This window comes from Micropterus salmoides, unplaced genomic scaffold (genome assembly GCF_014851395.1).
Source record: "Micropterus salmoides isolate LMB-PRFRI ecotype aquatic unplaced genomic scaffold, ASM1485139v1 Ms_hic_scaffold_15, whole genome shotgun sequence".
NCBI classification, from domain to species: domain Eukaryota; kingdom Metazoa; phylum Chordata; class Actinopteri; order Centrarchiformes; family Centrarchidae; genus Micropterus; species Micropterus salmoides.
This window is the reverse complement of record NW_024040596.1, coordinates 10,981,650-11,004,687: the sequence shown is the minus strand read 5'-3', so window position 1 is coordinate 11,004,687 and position 23,038 is coordinate 10,981,650. Positions and strand designations below refer to the sequence as shown.

At 39.4% G+C, this 23,038-nt stretch overlaps 1 protein-coding gene across 2 annotated transcripts in view; it reads left to right on the top strand.

The window, feature by feature from the left end:
* The window catches only part of erbb4b (erb-b2 receptor tyrosine kinase 4b), a 362,769-nt gene that overhangs the window by 307,873 nt on the left and 31,858 nt on the right, over positions 1-23,038 (top strand). Inside the window, exon 20 of one of the 2 annotated variants that reach the window (XM_038720293.1) lies at positions 1,583-1,765. In XM_038720293.1, coding sequence (XP_038576221.1) covers positions 1,583-1,765 — 183 coding nt within the window. Of the gene's footprint in view, positions 1-1,579; positions 1,766-23,038 lie in introns of both variants that reach the window. The other variant, XM_038720292.1, reaches the window with a different exon arrangement.

Below are 23,038 nucleotides of genomic sequence, written 5' to 3'. Positions count from 1 at the left end.
GGCCCAGTCTGATTTATCATCATTCTTACTGTACCATATGTGCTGCCATCCCTGGACATCTCCAGCACATGAGCAGAGATCTGATTATGCTTAAGTGTGGTGATGCATGAGCCATATACTGACTGGGATGTGGTTGTATCTCTTTGTCAGTGTTCAGTGGACCTCACACACTATGTATCTGTCTCTCCCCAACACACACAACCACCTCGACCTTTGTTGTGTATTTCTTCAACAGAGCTATCCATCTCATGATGAATAGTCATATTAACCCATAGCTCCTGTAGTCACAGTGCGTGTGTGTGTGTGTGTGTGTGTGTGTGCATTCATGTGTCTTGTGTAACTACATAGCTGCACAGAATAGATGACGGTCTATTCTTGTCTTTGCTGGTGTTTCTGTATCATTTGAATAATAAGTTGTGCATGCCTGTATACAATCATATGCAATATTTCAAACTAATATACAACATTTGCTCTTGTTCTAAAAATCCCACACATTAAAGGTGTTGACACTACAGGCAAGTTCAAAGCTGTATAAATAATGTAATGGAGCAGCTTCTTCCTATGTACATATTTTCTATACATATTGTCTAATAGCTATGCAAGGAAGGTAAAAACCATAGGGCAACTAGACTTGGTTGAAGATACTCAAATACATTTTGCCCCTCATTCAAGAGACCTCCAGTTCTAGTATTCGAGTATCTTCAACCAAGTCCAGTTGCCCTTGATTTTAACCTTCCTTGGATAACTATGACCTGGATGACTGAGAACCTTCACAGACATATTGTCTAATAGCAACACTTCAGACCAAACTTAGTACATTTCACAACTCTTACTGTTTATTATGTCATTATAAAAACAGAGACGCGTGATTTACAATGGTCTCACCTTGGTTTATTTACTACATTTTTAGTCTACTACAAAGCATGCTGACAGTCTTGTGAAGCAGCGAGTTACTTTGATGTCGAGGTTTTGAATAAAAATGTACTGCTTCTGACTTGAGCCTTATACTGAATAAGGCATCCTATGTTCTTTGACAGTTCAGTCTACACTAGTAAACATGATGAACTCTCTGCCAAAGTCTTTGAACCTTTACTTTGGCATTTGTCTTTTGACGCTAACTGGAAGATTACCTGTTTGATATGAACTTGGTACTTAAATGAACATATATCCATTTTCTTGTGCTTGATTAATGACATTCTGATCATGCACAATCCAGTTAGATGGCTTAGAATAGATCATAAACATTCAAACTATGCAGACTTGCTGTCTTTATTTATATGATTTTTGAGGAGATTATTATGTGTTATTCTGTCTGTTAATAGAGCTATGTAATAGGATCTCAAGGGCCCATGTACAGCTTAATCCAAATACTGACTGGGGTGTTAAAAAAAAACTTTTCTTATAATATATATATAATATTTAGACAGAAATAACCTGAAAGTGATGTATTTTCTGGTGTGTTTTGCTTGAATTTGTTGGCAGTTGCCTAAAGTGAACAACACTGTAGAATCTGTTCAAGGTCAAACTCCATCCCCAACACTTTCCCCCACATGCCTGAGTGTATATCTGTCTCATTCAGGAGGCCCTGATCATGGCTAGCATGGAGCACCCCCACCTGGTCCGCCTGCTGGGCGTCTGCCTGAGTCCAACCATCCAGCTGGTCACACAACTGATGCCTCATGGGTGCCTGCTTGACTATGTCCACGAGCACAAGGACAACATCGGATCCCAGCTGTTGCTCAACTGGTGTGTCCAGATTGCCAAGGTAAGGATGGAAAACGTTGCTAGTTAGTTGTTTTAGCCGTATGGTTGGTTGGTTGGTTTGGTGATTGGCTGGTTGGCAGATTAGTGAATGGTTATTTTTAGTATCGACAGATAATTTTTAACAGTTGGATCATCTTCATTGATTGCTGATTTTTTGCTGCCATGTCTGCTGCACCAAATATTTAAATCAAATATCACGTGATGATTTGGAGAGTTGGAGAGCCATTGAACCCTTACTGGAACTCTAGTGGAGACTGTGGGTCCACAGGCTTAATGTCACTATTTTATCAGTTAGAACTGAGAAATTTCTCTTTCTCACTAGCTCTATTTTTCTGTTGTGCATGTATGATAATACTTCAAATGTTTCTCTCTTCCCTTATATGCATTAGGTTGTTGCAGGCTGCTATCCATCCTTTCCCCTTTTGAAATCTTACTGTATAAGTACTTGTGTCTGCTTTGAATTATATAGGCTGTACACACAAGAACTGAAACACCCTTACCACCTTTTATAACGTGTTTCAGCTAATAGATGGCAAGTGAATTACTACATTGCTGAAAAGTAGATGTCTGTGGTTGTCTATAGTAAATGTATGCGAGCCAGGGACAAAGACTGGATATTTGTGTCCGTCAGTGTGTACTGGTGTGTGCGGAGGATTCAACAGCAGACAACGGCGCCCCTTTGCAGCCTCTCTGGAGAACCGAAGTAAATAATTCAAAGCCTTGCTTGACTTTAGGTGGGGGAAGTGTGGAGTGCAGGGAGCTCATGGATGTAGGACTGAATTATAATTCGAACACAGATGACCACAGAGTTGAATCAACATGTCTCTGACAGAGTACAACAACACCTGCATTATAACAACATATAATCTATTTAGTCATTATTAAAATTATATTTGATTGAAGTATACCTGCTGTATTATAAAATTATATTTCCAACATGTTGCGTTTGATAGATGGCTGATAAAATTGTCATACACAGAGATAAAAGTTACTGATTAAAAAGCCAAGAGAAGCAGAATGAAAATGACTCAGCAATCGCTGCAGTCCCAGATTTAATATCTTAGACAAATATTTCTGATGCCATTTTTGGCTAAATCACAGGAAGGCGCAGTACTCCATGGAAAATATTAAACCGTCAATTAAACTTTGGACACAGTTAACGATCATACAATACCACACAAAGTGCTTTATTTTTAATACCAAAGGCTATCAGAGCATGTATTAGGTCTCGCTGACAAACATCCCACGCTGTGTAACAAATACTTTCATTGTATGAAATTAATCACACAAATAACTTTGCGGGAAAAGAATATAGTGTGGCTGTATATGACTAAAGATAGGCTGGCTGTGAACAGTTGTCAACATGGAGAGATGTATAATTCATAAAGGGTAAATATTATTTATGTATTATTTATCACTGTTATTGTGTGTCTCAAGTCTGTTTAGTTTAGTGTTTTTAATTATTGGATACAGCTCCTGGGGACTCAACAGGGGCCACAGTTAAAAAGGTGCCCACAAATGGGTTCATCTTCACACAAACACAAAGTGTCCTTCACAATGGACTTGTCTGAGTGATGTTGACGGGGTGAACTGGGACACTTTCCCTGATACCATCAACACCCCTATGTGTAGCAAGTGACAAGCCTTCACTCTCTGAGGCCTCATCCCTGTGGCCCTCCCACTCTGTCATGGCCGTCACCACAGTCATTGATTATTAATGGAGTGATCTGCCATGAAAGTCATACTAATGAGCAGATTCATTAGAGCTACTACGCATGTAGGGCTCTGATGCCACAGAATGTTAAATTTTTTTCCTCGGAACTGATTGTTATTATCCTGATATCTTTACATATCTCCTTATTATAACCTACTGTATTACTTCCTCCTCATTATGTCTGCTTGCTTTTTAAAACTCACACACTCTGTGTTCCTCGTATTCATGTATTTAAAGTACATTGCTGTTACAATGTCAAATGTTTGACTTTGGAATCACTACTATACTACTAAAAATGATATTCGGTATAAAAATATGATTCCACTGCTATACCAGTAAGAAAAGAAAACGCCAAACAACATGTTCAGTTGAACAAGCTCTTGACAATTGGCAGGGGAACGTGATATATTGGTTTGTCTTTTGTGGATGAAATAGTTCCATATTTCACCCCTGACACTAATTTGTCAAGTAGTTTGGGTGAAGTGAAATTGACTTGGTTATCTATCAAATGTTTTCAGTTGTAGAGAGGCTTGATGTCACTTGTAATTTCTGATACCAGAACCAAAATGCTAGTGTCTGCTGATAACACTCTTAACACACCAAAAGAGCCAGAAAGAGATGAGTTGATATAAAATAATTAGGGTGTACCACGCTGATAGCAGTACATATTTGCTCTTAGAAATAAATTTCACTAAGCACATTTTGCAATGCATTTACATCCCCTCCATCACAGCTACAATGGATTCCCTCATTTGTGAGCCATACAACAGTTTCCCCTGGGGCACTGCTTTTTGCGTTGTGAAGCTTAAGTCAATTCAGTGCACTGTAAGAGTTAGTAATGACATCTGAGACACATTGAAGTTCCACATATCGGCTCTTAAAACTCACTGCTTCATTTTTTGCAAGCATTTTCAAAGGAATTCTCTGACCTGCTCGTACAGATGTTAGACAGCTGCTTCAGAGGTGAAAGGTCAAGGCTCAAGATATTTAAGCAACAAAACACCACAAAACTTGGCATTTTGCCGCTTAGCTTGTAGCAGCTGTTTTCACTGCGTTAGTACTGTATACTGGCACGGAGTAATCGCGTGATGTGTTTCCACTTACACACAAAGTGTAACTATACAAGTACAGTAATTACATTTTTTTTGTCAATACTTTATCAGATTACAGCTTTCAATTTTTCTGTTATCTAATGCATTGTTTTTTGCCAAGCTAGTGGCTCTAGGGGTGACAGTGTCAGTACATTGGTCTAAAAATTTGGTCCAGGATGACATTTGAGCAACTACTGGTTGGATTGCCATGACATTTTCTACAGTCATGGTTCCCAGAGAATGAATCTCACTGACCATCATCACATCAAAATCTCAGACCCACAACCTGCTACACTACAAAGTCTCTTGATGTTTATGGAATCAATACAAAGTATTAGATCAGCACATCCAGTTATTTCATTTAGATAACTGCAGCCCGCTGTAAACAGACTGGCACTGTCTATTCTAATCCTTCCTTTGTGTATTTTGTACACCCTCTTTAACTGACAGAATTTGGTAAAAACAAAAATAGTATTGCATGTTTTTTTCTTTTCAACAATCACCTTATCTGAAAGCAGATTACCAATTCAGATACCAAGAATGCAAGTTGAAAGAAGACACATGCTTCATGTGAAAGCACACTTATATTCTGCATTCTAGTATGAAAATGGGACTGTTGCTGTAAGGGACTGTAATGACACCCTGTTATATAATAGGACAATTTGGAAGCTTCTACATGATTCTTTTGAACTAGTAGAAGAGACACCAAAGACAGAATAAGGGATATTGTGTCACAAACTGCATTGACACAGGTCGTGACAGTGATTTTTTTCCCATTGTGATAGATTTTACTGTTAAATATTTAATATGAACTCCACACATTCTGCCCTCGAAGGAGAACTTGTGGTGTCCCACTACCTGTGAGACTTTTTTCAGGTTAGATGACACATCATAACTGTATCAATACCACCGTTTAAACAACCTCAGTTATATGGTAGGAATACCTCATCAAAGCAAGGTTTACAGTGAAAATTGTTTGTCAAATTCACTAGCAAATCTATCCTACTTCATTCTGTGTGTGTGTGTGTGTGTGTGTGTGTGTGTGTGTGTGTGTGTGTGTGTGTGTGTGTGCGCGCCCCACAGTGTCTATCACAGGGTCATCTCTCTGTGTAAACCAGACTAGGCAAACATGCCTCTCTCCAACTCATTACATACATCCCCAGGGTTCCAATGAAAACTCAGTTCTCTCCTATTCCCATTCTACTCGGTCTTCTCTTTCTCTCCTGTCTCTCTATTTGGACTTTTTTTCAATATGTGATTCCCTTGATTGTTTTTATCTCTGTCTCTCTGAACAATTGTGTAAGAAGAATATACTGTAGGCTCCCATAGATGCTCATTTTAGTTCTCTGTTGTTTGTTAGTACAAATATTGTGCTATCACTGTTCTTATGTCATAAGGCAGGGTCGACTCACAGTAGGTAGACCACTGTGATAAGCCACCCACTGGCCATTTATTGCAGTTTTCCCACTTTCTAAACTCTTGTTTTTATAAGCAACCTCTTCTAGTGCTACTTGTTAATGCTGAAAAATATGGACAAAGATTTCTATTAGACTCTAAGGCAGACCTGCTTTGTTAATTTACCATGCTCTTTTTCTGATGACCAGTCACGCCAAGAGTAAAATATTCAACATGCAAATATTTCAAGAGTAACATTTCTACCAGAAAATAATTGTTCAAGGGCACCAGCTAGCTCAGGGCAACTAAGGTCTGCCCTTGAATCAATGTGATCACCTTAAAAAATTCAAATTACTGCACGGTTTTATGTTTTGTGTTGTTGTTGTAGATATCACAAATTTAAGGAATGGTAATGGTTTTGGCATTTCCCCTGCTGCAAGAACAATGAATACTAGATTCATTCCAAAATAATCTAACTTCTTTCTATATATGAGGACCACCCAGGTCAGTGTGACTACCCACCAACTTGTACTCACCAAACTCTCCTTCCCTCTCTTCTCCCACACTCTTAGAGAACACTCAAATTGGATTCAGATGTTTGATTCCAACCAGCACTGGCAGATCGCTTGCCTGCTCCAAGACTGCCTGCTTACACACAGAGCGAGAAGCAGATCACAGGCGTCAAGCCTTTGATACTACCATCCCTTAGAAATGTCAACAAGTGCCCGCCTATCTCCCTTCCTTTCACTCTATCTCTCTCACTAGCTGTCTTCCTCTCTTTCATTTCCAAACTAATTAGTTCTAAACCAGTCTTTCATGACTGCATAAATACGTGTATGATTCAATGTCAGTGGCCAGAATACCTCCCTTCCCCTGGGTAAACATTAGCGTGAAAGGCATGTTTGATTTGAGAGGGCAGCTTTATGCATGTTTGTATCATCTGCAATTCTCAGCAAAGTGGAGGGCTGGTTAGGTAGAATTCATGGGATTTTGTTTTATTGTTTTATCTAAGTGGTGTTAAAGCACAATGCACTTCATGCACTATCATCAAAAGCATGTTGTTGAAGTTGTAGGGAAATTCATGCTAAAAAGAAATGCTAAATGATTCAGGTAATTGGAATTGCAGTCTCATCCACTCCAGTCCATTTAATTTGCCTGAAGTATCTTTAAAGTATTCTTTTGTGAAAGGGATTGCTTTGGCAATACAAAAATTCTCAGACTGCAGTTGATGCACATCAAATTCCCTCTCTGTGCATTTCATCCATGAATGTGAATCTAAGGACTAACATGCTAAATACACGTTTTTTCCTTTTTTGGGTTGGGGTATTATTAGATTTGCTTCCTCACGTGTTTGTCTGGAAAAGACAATGGCAGACAACCAAATAATTTCTGTAGCTGTAATGTAATATAAGTATTAAGAACACAGACCACTGAAATACATCAGTGGTGGACAACCATGTACCATGAAGAAACAACTAAAATTCTCCACCCATTGATTAGAGAGGGAAAGAACGTATCAGTAAAATCACCTGCTAAAATGATTGATTGGAATGAAAACCTGCAGGCTTTTGGCTCTGAATGGCACATTAAATTTAATTGGATTATTATTGTTGGTTGGCCATGGCACCCTTCCAGAAAATACTTGATTGGTCCTATCTGTCTGGAAGAAAGTCATTGCTGCAAGCAAAGAAATTCAAGTATTTTGGGATCTTGTTCACAAGTGAGGGTAAGATGCAGAGTGAGGTCGACAGGCAGACTGGCGTGGTATCAGCAGTAATTTAGACACTGTACTGAACCGCTGTGGTGAGAAGTTAGTTGAGCCTGAAGCGAAAGCTATTGACTTACAAGTCAATCTAATTTCCAACCATGAGCTCCTGGACACCTCTCTCTGGAGGCACTGTTGGCACGTGCGACTGGGAAGAGGATAGGTGGGCAGAACATGTTGGAGGGCCTAAGCCTAGTTCACACTAGATGATTTTAAGCCCATTTTGCCGGTCAGTGAGCCTGACAACCATCAGGCTGTGATCAGGGGTAAATCAGCGATCGATCGGCGGCCGCCAGTCGTTATGTTTACTACTCAGTGACGCATCAAAACGTCTGCCTGACGCATCACTGACACATCGCAGATGCCAGCCAGATATCTAGCATGCCAAATATCTGGAGGAGTCGGCCGACTCGACATCCACATCCAGCCAATGAGAGCAGGCAGCTGCCTTTTCAAGGCAAAACACTTGTACTAACCTCCAGCTCTCTCTGTAGCTCAGAAGATCCCTGATACCTGCTTGCGCTAATCCATTCTTTCATCCATACTCTTTGTCTTTAAAATTGCTATCATTATAATCACAAATAACATCTGTTTCTTGTGTAGGTTTGCGTCATTTCCCGTTTCACATTTCACCTGTGTTTTCTTGACAAAACGTGGTTTGGAGACCAGCCGTCGTGGTGACACAGTCGCTGTCAGCTCGTGTAGTGTGTGACACCCTGTCACCGATCAGTCATGTAGTGTGAACGCCACAACGACTTCAAGACTCTAGTCACAAGACGGCAAGTTGTGTAGTCTGAGTCTGAAAGCGCTGTGAGATAACTGTTGGTGTGATTTGGCTCTATATAAATAAAATTGAATTGAAATTGAATTGAACAGCAAGGCCATCGATGGCACAACTTCCCGGGAAGAGCTAGAGGAGTTGGCTAGGTAGAAGGGAGAGTTACATCTTACCTTGTTCAGTCTGCTGCCACCATGACCATAACAAACAGATAGATGGGTTTGTGGTCTTTGCAGTAATAATGGTGTTGGGGTTTTGAGAAAAGGGGTTAGTTAAACAAATTCAGTCTTTGTAGTGAAACTTAGTCATCCAGAATGTCCTCTGAATGCAAAAGCGCAAACCTCAAGGCGGCAGACAGATAGATAGTCACTGCAAAGGACAGAAGGATACACAAAGACTATTAGTCCTGCACTGACTCATGGTTGCCTTGTTGTCAATCAAAAGCACACACAAACAAGCCAAGACAAATACATTCTCTCTCTCACTCTCCTTCTCTGTCTCTCTCTCACTCACTCACCCTCACACTCACGCACATATAGCAGTGACTCAGTTTTAACAGCGTCTGGCTCAGCAGAGATGGATGTAGCCAGGTAGGGCAGAGGGGGAAATGGATGACTGCCGGCAGCCCACACAATGGATGAGACTGGCAGCTCTGGGAGACAGGTCTACACTAATGAGTGACTGCTAGACACACACACTCTCACACAGGTCAATGAAGGCTTGTAGGTATCCAAACTGGCGAACACAAACATTAACAAAGTGAACATGTCATAATTTGATTGGATGATGTACACACGCACATACATACGTACCGTGATGCCCTTAAACAGACAATCAAACACACCCACACAGGCCGTGTTTGACGTACAAAATATGAAGTCAGCTTGTCTTTTTTTTTTCCTTTTTACCATTTACTTCACTTTTCCTCGCATTCCTTCTGTCAGTGTCAAACAACAAATGTTCTCACTACCTCTAAACCTTTTCTCAAACACAAACACGACTACAGACACTCAAACACTGTGCTGGAGATATGTATCTTTATCCGCTGCTTTATTTCGAGCCTTTGCACTATATTTCCTCCCCTCACTACTCATTACAGAACACGTTCCACCCCTCTGATTGTATATTTATTTCCCAGAGGAAATAGATACACCAACACTCACATCTCTGCAAACACAGAAATTTTTCTCTGCGTATGTGTGTGTGTGTTAAGCCCTACTAGTTCTTTGTGTATAACCTAGGGGCTATAGAAGTGGGCTGTATCATGTCAGTTACATTTACCAATAGGCCAAGGCAGCCAAGGCATAGAATAAAGTTTTGTACACTATAAAAAACAATAATATCAATTAACTACTTTGCAGTGTTGTAATTCTGAGTATAATGATAAGATTAAGAATAAGGCTGTATGTAACATCAAAGCCGTTCTGTGGACTTTTTTTTTCTTTTCCTGCAATAGGCAGGCCATAGAAGCATTTGGTCAATTTTTATATCAATATAGAAATTAAGGCAAACATTTGGGGTCAATATAGCAATAAAATATGCCTGTTGTGTCACCACAAAGTTCAGTTCACATCATCGCCTGTAACTCTTGAACTATTTATCAGCAAACATCCGTTTTCCCTGACTTGCTTGAGTCAATACCAATCCATCCGATACAGGCTGCTCAGTTTCAGGTTTCAAGGTAAAATAGTTTTGAGTATTAAATGCTCTGGTGTGCACATTTTCAGTAATTTAGCACCATTTTGCCTGTTGACATTGTTACACTGCTCAGTGGATTGAGCCCACTATTGTGTTATCATTTATGTGTGATAAAAATACATTTATCTTATGGGTGTTTTTATGATTGTTAGAGGATAACCGCTTATATTGGAAAGGGTTTGAATCTCTGGACATATTTTGATGTGGGTGGCTTATGTGAATTTATGTATGCTTTCATTCTGTGTGTGTAAATGTATTGTAATTATGCACCTGCATGTAGGTAGTTTGCAGCCATGAGGGTTATGGTGTGTGTTCAGGCTGTTGGTGCTAATGCCGGTGGATAGTTTGTAATCTCTTAGCCATGTAGGCGGAAGGCCAGTGCTGCAACAGCTTGGGCCCACTTCACTTTCAATTAGTCGCCTGCCACTGTAGATGCCTCCTCACCAGCCTCTCTGGAACTGACTCAAACCCTGTGTGTGTGTGTGTGTGAGAGAGAGAGAGAGAGAGCATGTCTAAACAAAATGTGTGTGCATGCATATTCTGGCAAGAGGGTAGATAAATGTGATCGTTTGAGTGTGTGTGATGATGTCGGGTTGACATCTCCACCACTTTGCTAGAGACAGATGCCAGGCCCTGTGACATCTAACCCTTCTGAGTTGCCAGCCTCCTGCCAGGGCTTGAGGGTGATACTGGTCTGTTATGAGGGTGTATTTGGACTACTCGTGGTACATGTGCCCACAATCTGATCTGAAAAGTGTAGTATGTAGTATAGTAGTGTTGTCTAGTAGAGGCAGGTTTGGTTATTAGCTAAAATCAATATATATATATATATATATATATATAATGTAAATGTTTTTAATATTACCAACAAATATTATTATCAATTTAATAAATACAGGGAACCACCCCGGTATCAATGAAAAATAAACAAATGTGAAAATAGTCTCAAAAAAGGGTTTGCCCATCTATTAATGTCAATATTTAAAGACAAACACAATACATAGATACAGGCAACTGGTCTTTAAAAGATACAATAGGATTTATTTAATTTTAGCACAGATCAGCAACTTCAGCCTTCTGTGTGTGTGTGTGTGTGTTTGTGTGTGTGTGCGTGTGCGGGCAGAGTGAGGAAGATTGCAGACGCAACCAGGTGGGTGGCTCATCACGCAGTGATCCAAAATGGCGGGCTTGCTAACGAAACATAAGTGTAGGGTTCCAAGATGGTAGACAGACTATTCCTGTCCTCACTAAGATGGCCTGGAGCATAACTGGAGTTTAGGCTACACGGCACGCTGTCTGTGGTTTCCAGATGTATGCGTGTGGATGCATGTAAGGTGTGTGTGTGCGTGTGCGCATATAGGTGTGTGTATGTTAGTACAGGAAAAGAGAAACAGAAAAAGTCACACAAAGCAGAGTATATAAGGTCTTGGGTGCTGTGGCTAGATACAATTTAACTACCTCTTTATCACACAGTACCTGGAAGTGAACTTGCAGTCAGTGGCCATGGTATTGGACTTTGGTCTTGATAAAAGGTAGTTATTGGCTGTGCGCTTAGTGGCAGGAATTAAACATACAACACAACATACACAAAATTCTAATTACTGCAGCAAACACAATAATTACCACTTAACACAGGAACCTGCAGCGAACTTGCAGTCGGCAGTTTGGTCTTTATAAAGAGCAGGCATGGCTTCACGCTCAGATGTCAGGAACAACACAAGTAAAGTTCTAGCAGCGTGATACCGATACAAAAATGAAAGTGCTAGGCACAGAAGCACACAGCAATAAAAAGGACGCAGCAGTTTGTTTTTTTCCACAGAAATCCTCACAATGAATCTCTGCCCAGACACAAGCCTCTTAGTTGAAATTACTCTTGGTAGTGATGTAATGAGTCTGTCCATGTAGGTTATCCGGCAGAATCCTCTCCGACCATAGTTGGGCACTCGCTGTCGGTGGAGGAAATAGCATAGTTGACTTTGTGGGGGAGAATGGATTGTTATGTTGTGTATAACAATCTCCTCCGGGACCCAAAAATGTGTTCGGCTAACAGAAAACATAAAGAGAAAACTAAAGAAAACAGTGTGGTGTTGCCCAGTGAGTTCAGACCTCCACGTAGAGTAACAAACTTCAGCGCTGAAATGGGAATAGGGTTATCTCCTGTAGCAACAGCAGTTGCAGTTGGAGGGCGAGGAGAAACCAGTCCGCTCTCTCATGAGTATAGGGAAGTCATGGCTGCTGCTCATGTGTGACATTGGCTGGTAGCAATACAGGATCTGAATCACATGCAGGCCGCTTTGTTAAGACTTATGGCCTACTTGCAGGTCAAAATTAATTTTACACATTTAGGTGTTTGGAACATTCATCTTGAATTAAACATTCAGGGGGTAATAGTGTAACATACAGAATGGTGAGAAGTTCAACAAAGAAAAAGAACATGATAGACATGAGACTCCAAAAATATCTAGTGGAATTCCCCCACTGTACATTACAGGTTTCATTTGTCAAATTAACACTTTTTGAGGCACACTGTTGCATGTCATCTAATTGACTATAACGTCAGTCAACCAACCACAACCCGTATTCCCTGCATGTCTAAAACCACTGATGCCCCCTGGAGAGTAAATTATATTATAAGCTTTTCCACCATGTTTCTGCTGAAATGTTAATGAGGCTTTAATGAATTTTTGACTCTCTAGTGCTTTGAAATATGAAGTCCATATTCATAGTTATAATGTTATGTAACAACAAGAACATTGTAAATAGAAATATATGGTAATTACTTCATTAATTAGCCTGACCTTATTTGCATAAAAATTTGTTTACTGTATAATGGGTATTGTGGCAGGACATTAGGCATTTTAGTGGCTCTTGTTTTTGTAATTGAAGTACTCTTGAACCTAACACCATGACTTGTTTCTTGGCATGTTTCTTATCTGCTACAATCTATTTTTGATCAAACACATATCAGCAAGTGTTTGATAAAGCCCAAAGTGTGTTAGGCACACTTCCCAAACTTTCAACTGAGTTACAGGAAATCTCTCAGTGTCGAAATAATGCACTTACCAAGATGAGATAGAGTAACAGTGGGGATAAAAGCAATCAAAGTCAAGTACAACCAACATGCCATTAAACCTTTTAATGATCTCAACCTCTCCATTTTCCGGTTCACTGCAATTAGCAATAAAATTCTTCACCGGTGTGGACTTATGATGTAGCTGTTTGAGCGCAGGTCAAGATATACGGTCATGCATACAGGCCTGCACCATCTGTTATTTTCAGTGGTGTCTAACTCATACAGAGGGCACTGGACTGCACTGGGCCCTATTTCTTGCAAATGTTTTCCCCCTCTCTCTTTATTGATTTTTACAATTAGGCATAACTAAACAAATTCAAGTTTGTGAGCCATACATAAAACTATAAATTATTACTAAAATAAATTATTTTTCTTTACTGTATGACATTTGTCATATTTTTATTGAAGTTAATTGATTTTTAAAATAATATTATACTTATGTTATGTTTACAATAAACAGTAAACAGTAGTAAACCTACAGTTTACCGAACAGTGGAAAGGTTGCAAGTCACATCATGTAAACATTTGCTGACTGATTTGCTCATTGATTGATTCAATTCTCAAGGTGGTTGTCTCCAAACTTTAGAAAAATTATTTGGCAGTTGTGAGTGGCTGTGTGCACGTTTTGGTTTATCCTTGCTTTGAGTGGAGTTATCCATTGTTGAGGGATGTGTGTTTCTAGCAAGGAGATACAGTAGTGGACATTGATGCATGCCTGCCATTTCATAATGATAAGTCACTGCCATTAGTTTGTTAAGGTGTATACAGTTGTTCAATGTAGATTAAAATAGCTAAAGAAATACTGCTGCGCCATGATGAAGAGCATAACCTACACACTGACTTTGTCTCTCATGCAAATACAAGTCTGCTTATCTCACTGGGACTTTGTAAGCATACAAATGTGTCTATGAATCAGATTTGAATGGTGTTGTCTTATGAAACCAAACTGTTTATATATTCACTCTCCTTGTCCTTACCCAGTTCTGCACCCCTGTGCCTGTGGACCCTGCTTGTGCAAAGATTCATATCCAACACCAAAACAGTATATTTTGAAAGCTCACGGCTCTTTTCAGTGTCTCCAAAGATGCCCTGTGGAGTTGTCACAGCTCAAGGTTGTTTTGGAGTGTCATCAGTTTCATCTGAGAAATGACGCAAATGAAACAAAACTATAGAAAACCTGCCCTGCTCATTTGTCCTGATCAGGACGCAGGGTCTGGCATCATTGAAGGTGTTATCATGGCTGAGACAGGATCCCCCCATTACAATATGACTTTTGTTCAAATCTGTCGACTTCATACAAGCACGTCTCGGGCTCCCTGGCTGTAAGGGCCTCACACTCTTGCTCCCACACACATACACATAGACAGGTTCCAAAGCTCAAAAGAGAAGATGTACAGTGTTAATGCCGACGTCCAGTCCTCAGGCTCTCCAAGCCCTTACCACATGATTACCTAAAGCCACACACACACGCACACACACACACACACAATGAAAAGTACCTGTGTGCACGCAGACAAGAGTCCACACTGGTGACGCGGTTCAAATGCAGACCATAAGACACAGCTGTACATGATCACATACTCACACACCTCTTGGATTGACCAGAGCTACCACTCAGTGCAACTACAGTGACAGAGCAAACTTTATTAACGCAGCTCGGTCAGACAGTCAACCAAGAAAATTAGAGAGGAAAGATAGAGTTTGACATACTGTTTTGGAGAGTAATAGGCTGTGACCTTTGCCTTACTTTAGCTCAGCGCTGAGCAGACCCTAACATGACCTGGGAAAACCGGCATGATATTACCCTTAAGGAATGAAAAATTCCTTTACAGCATCTAGTGGGGCAGCTGTCCATGGGCAAGGCAATGAACCACTAACTGCTAAAGTCAGCACCTTACATTACGCTCACTGCCACTGGTGTGTGTATATGTGTGAATAAAAGGCAAATTGTAAAGGTCTTTGAAAAAAAGCGCTGTATATAGCCATGCAGATAGTTTTGATTTTATCTGTCTCGGTTTTAAGATATATCTCTGAGATTTATGCCGCCACCCCAATACATACCCAAGACTTGTGACAGCACAATTTCTTAAGGCTTAACCCCTTAACGCTGATTGTCGCAAATTCACATCACACTGCTTCCATCAGATTGCAGCCAAGATAGCGTTTGTATTCCCACAATGCCAGTTTGTTCATATTCGATACATACCTAGAAACCTTTTGCAAGCCCTGGTTTTCGTTTATGCCTGTTGTCGCTAATTTGCATCATACCTACATCATACCTGAATTTATATCTGTTCGATGTTCTATAGACAAATTAACAATCTCCACTTAATTTAGCATCAGCTTGAAAGCAAATGAAAACACAAATAATTAATTTTCTTTTATAATTGTAAAAAGATTCAGGCATCAAAGGACCACAAGGTGCCTCTGCGCACCAGCAATTTCAACCTTCAGTCTTTGGACCACACACCCTTATTTGCATACACTCCTCAAACCTACATCCCAAATGCTCAAATGCCCAATCCTAAATGACTAAATGCCAATCCTAAATGCCCAAATGCCCAATCCTAAATGACTAAATGCCAATCCTAAATGCTCAAATGCCCAATCCTAAATGCCCAAATGCCCAATCCTAAATGCCCAAATGCCCAATCCTAAATGGCCAAATACCCAAATGCCCAATTATAAATACTAAATGCCCAATCCTAAATACCAAATGCATTTTTGATTTAGACTTTTAGTTTTTTGTTTAGACTTTTAGTTTTAGACTTTTTAATCATTCAGTTTTAATTCCGACCCAATAATCCCTACATATATTTGTGCATATTTGCCTTTAAATGACATCAACAAACACACCTGGATAAACACTCTCTGCATCACCAAGCATGCCAAGCTGCCAGCCTTGTAACAGATCAATCATAGATCACAGTTAATGTCTCCTGTTACGGCACCCTGTGATTGCCCTGTTATTATCCCACTAATTATAACTATCATCATAATTATCATTTCTCTATTACAGTTCATTACTCCAGACCCGAAAGTGAATGGTGTAATGGTCTAAGTAGCAGTTATTCCATTTATCGATTGGTGGGAAGTCGCAAGCCTTGTTGCATGCTGTTTTCTCTTTCTGATTGAAGCAGTGCTGCCAAGGCTCACAGGCCACTCCACCAGTTACCACCAGGTCTGACCAATTGGCCTGTAAATTGGAAAACTATCAGTACACATAACATTTAGCAGGAAGGCAAAGGGAAGTACTGTACTTCACTCATAGGGCTGACTGAAATGTAAAGACTAGTCTTTGCTGTGCTTTGCTTTGTGGCATTGATTAGTCAAACAACTACTAATCTATTGAGAAGAGAATGTTTTAAAGAAAAGGTCTTCAGAAACATGTTTTCACACAAAGGAAAATTGCCTTCTTACGCATAAAGCTTTCTTTTATCATTCCTAACAATGAGCACATTTTCTTGTCAAACAATTATACATGCAAAACTCCACTAACACACATTCTAGTATCCCTGCTAAACAATAAGCTGCTACCAAATTCAGAAATGTATGTTTTCTATTCAAAATACACTTCATATTTACTCCTCTTATAACATGTTTTGCCAATTACATCGGAGGTACCATCTTGTCCAAGTCTCAAAGTCTAGAGATTTCACGACTACCAGGCAGTATCTGCTTAAATATTTGAAGTGTAAGGCCCATCCTGTGGGCAACATTGCAGATCAAATCAAGCACAGCTGATGTTTACTCGAGAGGTGTCTCAGCAGTGTGTTTCAACACACCCACCCCTTTACAAACAACCTGAGGCAATCTCCACACACTTCCTCACTGGAAAGCACAAACAGTCTGGGCTGCCTACACTCGAACACAAGCAGACGGATGGCTCCCTAGATAGGGGGACTGTCCCATCTCTGAAAGGTGAAGAAATTAGAAGAACCCTATTCTCTAAATAGCTGCTGTCTCTCGCAGTCATCAACCTTAGTCAGCGACTGACTCATAACAGTCTTTGTTGCATGCCAGACACACAAGCTGTACCAATGTGATTAAGGGCAGAAAGAATGTCACATCACGCTGCTGCTGGCAGAACGTAATTTCTCTCCAGAAATGTCAAGTTTTCATGAATCAAAAACAAATACACTTAGGGTTAGATTGGCAGCCATGCATTTTAGGAAATAATGCCTTCAAGCTTTGAAAGAGTTTCGTAAGTAACAGGGTCATATACTTTCCCCAGCTCATAGAGGAACACATCTACATTCACTTGAACCAAATACAGAGTATGCGAAACACACAAACTGGAGTATAGTAACACAATACTCATGACAACAGTGATCTGATATAAACAATCTTATGTTAGTCTTTAAGTGTGATGTAAGACTCAGCAACACATAATCAGACCAGTTCCTCTCTGAGAAATCTTGCTTTAATCCAGTTCTCAACATAAACATGAAAATGCTTTTTTCCATATGAAGCAAACAACTTCAAATATGAATCAAATGTTTTATCATGAAACTATCTCTCTCTCTTTTTCTCCCTCTTTCTACGTTGTGAGTGTACAGTAGACTTATCCACCATGATTAAGTATAGAGTGAGCTAAATTACAAAAATATGAAGACAGCAGTGCAATGTACACTACAGCTCCCACCAAGCATTAGCCATGTTAAATAACCATCACATGCACAGACACCGATTCTTCTACCTGCGAGCCTTCTGACATAGCACATCCTAAAACTACCAGCAAACAACAAACCAGCCAGCAACTCACTAATAGCGTTACATTAAATCAAACCTGACTCCCTACTTTGCTTTAATGTGAGAAGAACACTGTGACGAAAGCGATGAAAACCTCAAAGAACAGAAACTCCAAAGCTTTGCCAACTGACTGAATCCCAAAAAAGCATAACCTGACAAAAGAGAAATAAATTAAATTAAATTTTTCCTTTTCCACCCTTGATCTCCATGAATAACCTAAATGCACTAAGGCTGTATCTCTTTTGAACGAATGAGAACTAACACCTGATTGGTTCAACCTGCTCAAATGTAAGCATAAACCTGGCCTAATCCTCGACTATGATCTAGAATTGATATTGTGTGGTGCCTCCACCGCATTAATGACAAGAGAAGGCAAGAGCAAAAGGCAGCGAACAGCCTCACCTTTATCCACAGCCTTTTCCCTTTGTGATGTTGAATCCTAAATGCTTTATTTGTCACACATTATTTGTTTGGTGTCATGATTATGTGTTCAGCACGGCTTGCTAGTTTTCTCCATTTTACATTAACATAGTGTAGTGGCCACGGCAGCTACGGAGATAACACACAGTCTTCCAAAATGGTCATAGGTCAGCACTGTACCGTATAAGTCAATTTCTTAGCTAGACACAGAAGCATAAATCTGCATAAGAGTCATATGATCTCAGTATCTCAGTTTTAATTAAAAACATGTCTTCTATTTAGTAAATCAAAAAATTAAAGAAGTTGGGATAGTGGGAGTGTTTCACCTCTTAAAAGATGTATGGCATTGTTGAAATAAAATTATAGTAATAGAATTATCAGCCACTAAAAAAAATTATGATGATGGCCCATAGTCCACCGGGCAGGAGAGGAGAGTGCATTTCCTGTTGGCCCAAACCACAGCGGATTGAATACAAAACAGGGTCTCTCCTTTAGAGGTCAGACACATTTGTCTTTTTCTTCTTACTCCATATTCTGTTTGCCCATTTGAATTCCTTTTTAGATTATCATTGGCTTTGAGTGGTTGATAGACACTGTCACTATACTGTGTTTGTGTTTCTATCATTTTTTAGCCCTTTTTCTATCATTTGACTTCAGGAGCAAGGATTGTGTTTGTGTTGGTTTGTCTGTGTGCTTACTGCATACTTTATTTTGCCTATTATTGTTTGTAAAATTTCTGTGAAGGTTCTCAGTCATCCAAGTCATAGTTATCCAACGAAGGTTGAGGTGAAGGGCAACTGGACTTGGTTGAAGAAAAAAAAAACTACATACACTTTTCATAATTTGTCTGTTCCATGCACACACATTTTAGTTACACATTTCCATTAGTATGCAAACATTTTATTACAGTGTGCCAACAAATTAATTAACAAACCCATTTTAACAACTTGTAAAAAAGCAAACATTTTATTTGATGCGCACATTGGGAAGAATTTTAATTTGCAAATTGCTTTGTTTGATTGCTTACATACTTTCTGTATTTATTTTCTTTACAGTAAGTGAAAACAACATCTGTCACACACATACTTTACATATTTTAGGGTACGTAACCAATACCAAAGATCAGACAATACCAGTGAGTCAGATGTTGAGGCTAAAAAAACATCTTCTGGCCATGCATGGATAAAACTATCAAAACCATTCAAATACACCACCTGTAATTGTTATTAAAATATTTAGTATGGTATTGTATAACCACTTAAGCGGATATTTGGTTAAATCTCAGTTTTAAGTAGCAAGATTATCTCCCTCTGTTGTGATTTACTGTTTGTGCAAATCACAGGCTACTGTAATTTAAGGATACAAATGAAGTGGGTCTGTGCCAGAAACCCAATCATGTGGCTGCATGTTTTTGGCTGCTGATAGAAGCTGACCACTCACATATTTCATCATGGCACTTTAAGAATGACTTTTTCTGCTGTGTTTACTCATTGGCAAAAAGGGGTAAGAGAGACCGAGTCAGACTGGAAAAGAGAGAGAGCAAGACAGAAAGGCATAGCAGTAGATTACACCATGCCAAGTGCATTAACATATCCATCTGGTGTCTCATTCTTCACTCCTCCACTGCCGCTCACCCTGTTGGCCCCTGATGGCCCCATCACTGGGCTTGAGAGGGCCCTTCCAGGACAAGGTCATGTTGTTGGCGTGTGTTATGAATCTGCCACCTGATCCCAAAGGTGCCTGTAGGGGCATGGCGCACCGGCATGCTGGCAGGGTGGCAGTAGTGATTCTGTAGTGGAAAACTGACAGGAAGCAAGGCTGTACCACGCAATCTGGGTCACACATTCACTGTACACGGACACACACTGTGTAACACCTTTCTTTGTTCCTGGCTTTAGTTTTCTCCCCCCTTAACCTGTCTCTCTGTTTTTGCCTCTTTGTGTTATAATATGAGGATATATACTTATAGCAATAATTTGATGTGTGCGTGTTTGTATGTTTGCTGCAGGAATTGGCAGTCCCTGCAGTCTCATAGCCAGTATAGATGTGGGTCAGTGATGACCAAGTGTGCAACACTCTGCAATGTGGCCCATACCTTATATCTATAAGACAGAGCAGAGACAGATGGCATGGAAATATTTTGCAATACTGAAACATATGTAAGAGCAAGAAAAGGAGAGATAGAGGGGAAGAGAAATAAAGGATTTGAGATAATTTATTGAGATAACCCTCTAAACCTTATAGCTCAAGTGAGCCCATGCTGTGCAGTATTTTATCATTATAATAGAGGGCAAAAATCAAGAATTATCTAAAATTAAAATCAAATTCATGTCAAGTGTTGTTAAGCAGATAGATAGTAACCTATATCTCTTAATTTATCACATTGACCAAATAATAGTATTTTGTCAACCTGGGAACTGGGTTTGAAAGTCTTATTTATAGCAGGTGCTAAAAACATTACAAAGTTTTAATTTAGATAACTGGTACCCATGTGATACCTATGGAATATTTCTTTTCTGCTTTGCCTCGAAGAACTAGCCCCCAACCTATCATTGATACTGAGAGGATTTTATTTAGCCACAAATGGCTGCGGGATGGCACACTGTTCCTCCGTCTGTTACCCTGCATGAACTTTGAATCAGCTGCTCTAGATCCTGCATCTTTTTGTGATATGAAAGTGAAAATGGCCCTTAAGAATCTTTGAAGCAGGGACCCCACTTAGAATTTTGTGAACTGATGTTCCTGTAGAGACAGTGACAAAATAAGTGAGTTGCTGAAACATGCCCTTTCCCAATGAAAGTTTAGTCTTTCATTTTCTGCTGTATACTATATTACTATATACTACATGTGTGTTTACTATATTACTATGTAAATATATCTATATATAGATTCAGTTTGCTTTGCTAACTTGCTATATTTAATGTATTCATACTGCACAAACTTTAGTTGCTTGAGAGTGTCTTTAAATTTCCACTCAATACTTCCTATGGATAACTGTCTAAAACTGGTATTACAATTACTATGAATTCTTCAGATGGTGTTTGTGTTGCAGCCAACAATTTTGATTTGGGCAAACAAGAAAGCTACATTTTACATACAGTTCTCAACTAAAAACCGACTTTAGATGAATGTGCTTGTTTGCATTTCTCTCCCATTGTTCTTCTTTCTCTGTCTGAGCATTTCTCTCTGTCCCTCCTTCGACGGTAAGGGTCAAAGGATACCCTTCATACATTCATTTATAAGAGCCAGCTGGATGAAAGGCTTCAAAAATATTAGCTTAACTCTTAGCTTCCTCTCAAGCAAAGGGCTTTGTATATTTTCCTCCCGTTTATTGTCTCAGGTTTTTGTTTTTGTTCATTTCACGTAATTAAAACTACCCCTTATGTAAACATTAATCTGTGTTCTCTCTTCATAACTAAAATGTATCAGTCCATAAAATGTATGCCTAAGCTGCTTAATAGGCTTGTGATAATATGTTTTTTACTAGCAAAGTAATTGTTAGAGGTTTGTATAAAATACTTTTTAGAAGCCAAAATAGAAGCTATGGGGATTTTGTGGATTGTTGATGGGATGTGTTCTGTGTTACTACCTCCGAGTCAGATCTTTTCATTATACGAATAATATTATGCACCCTGACCAGGAGTCAATTCTTTTAAAAATAAAATATCATTAATTTCTCTTTTATGCTAGGGGAAAGTTCTGACTGGTAAAAAAAAAAATGGAAATATCAGCCAGATCCTAGACCTTACTAGTGTAATTTCATGTTTGTTTTTTATGTTGCACTTAATGTTGCAAAACCAATTGGCCTTTGGGGAAAAATAAAGTTGAACTTGATTTAATCACATTTAATCAATCAAGAAACTGAACAATAAATTCGGACATAATTATTTAATTAGATGCATCATAATATAATATGAATTCTATGAGAGTGGGATTGTTGACTTACAAAAAAATCAACAGCTGTGGCCAAATGAGGTCATTCCCAGCTCAGCTACCACAGTGACAGCAAAAACACAACTATCCGCCCCTTCTCTCTCAGAGTCAAAGCGTCTCCCACATAGAATAACACTGTTATGAAGTAAAACACAACATTCTCAAGCACTTCATGCGATTTGATTCCCTTCCCTCTGCCTTCTGTGATCTCTAAACATTACCCTCTGTAATGTTGGCATTAGAAACTGAACTTTGCTCTGAAGCAATTTACTTAATATACGTGTGAATGAATATGTGAGAATCTTATTTCAGGCCTCTGTGCTGGTAGACGTCGACCCTGCTGGATTGTCCTTGAGCAGGATAACCTGATGCCTGGCCTGACTACAGAGATGTGCAAAATACAATAAAAACCTACCAAGAGTAATAGATTTTCCCACATACCATATAGTCAAGGATAAGGAGAGAAAAAAAAATCCACACAACAAATGGTAGCCTACTGGGTACAGCTAACCAGCAACACTGCTATGTTAATGTAATCTTATGCAATAGTTATTCACAGTATTAGTTGCTACATGCATCTAACTGTGAATGGTTTGAATCAATCGTGTGAGCTGTCTATCACAGATGCACCCTGTATGTTGGAGGCCGTATGTTG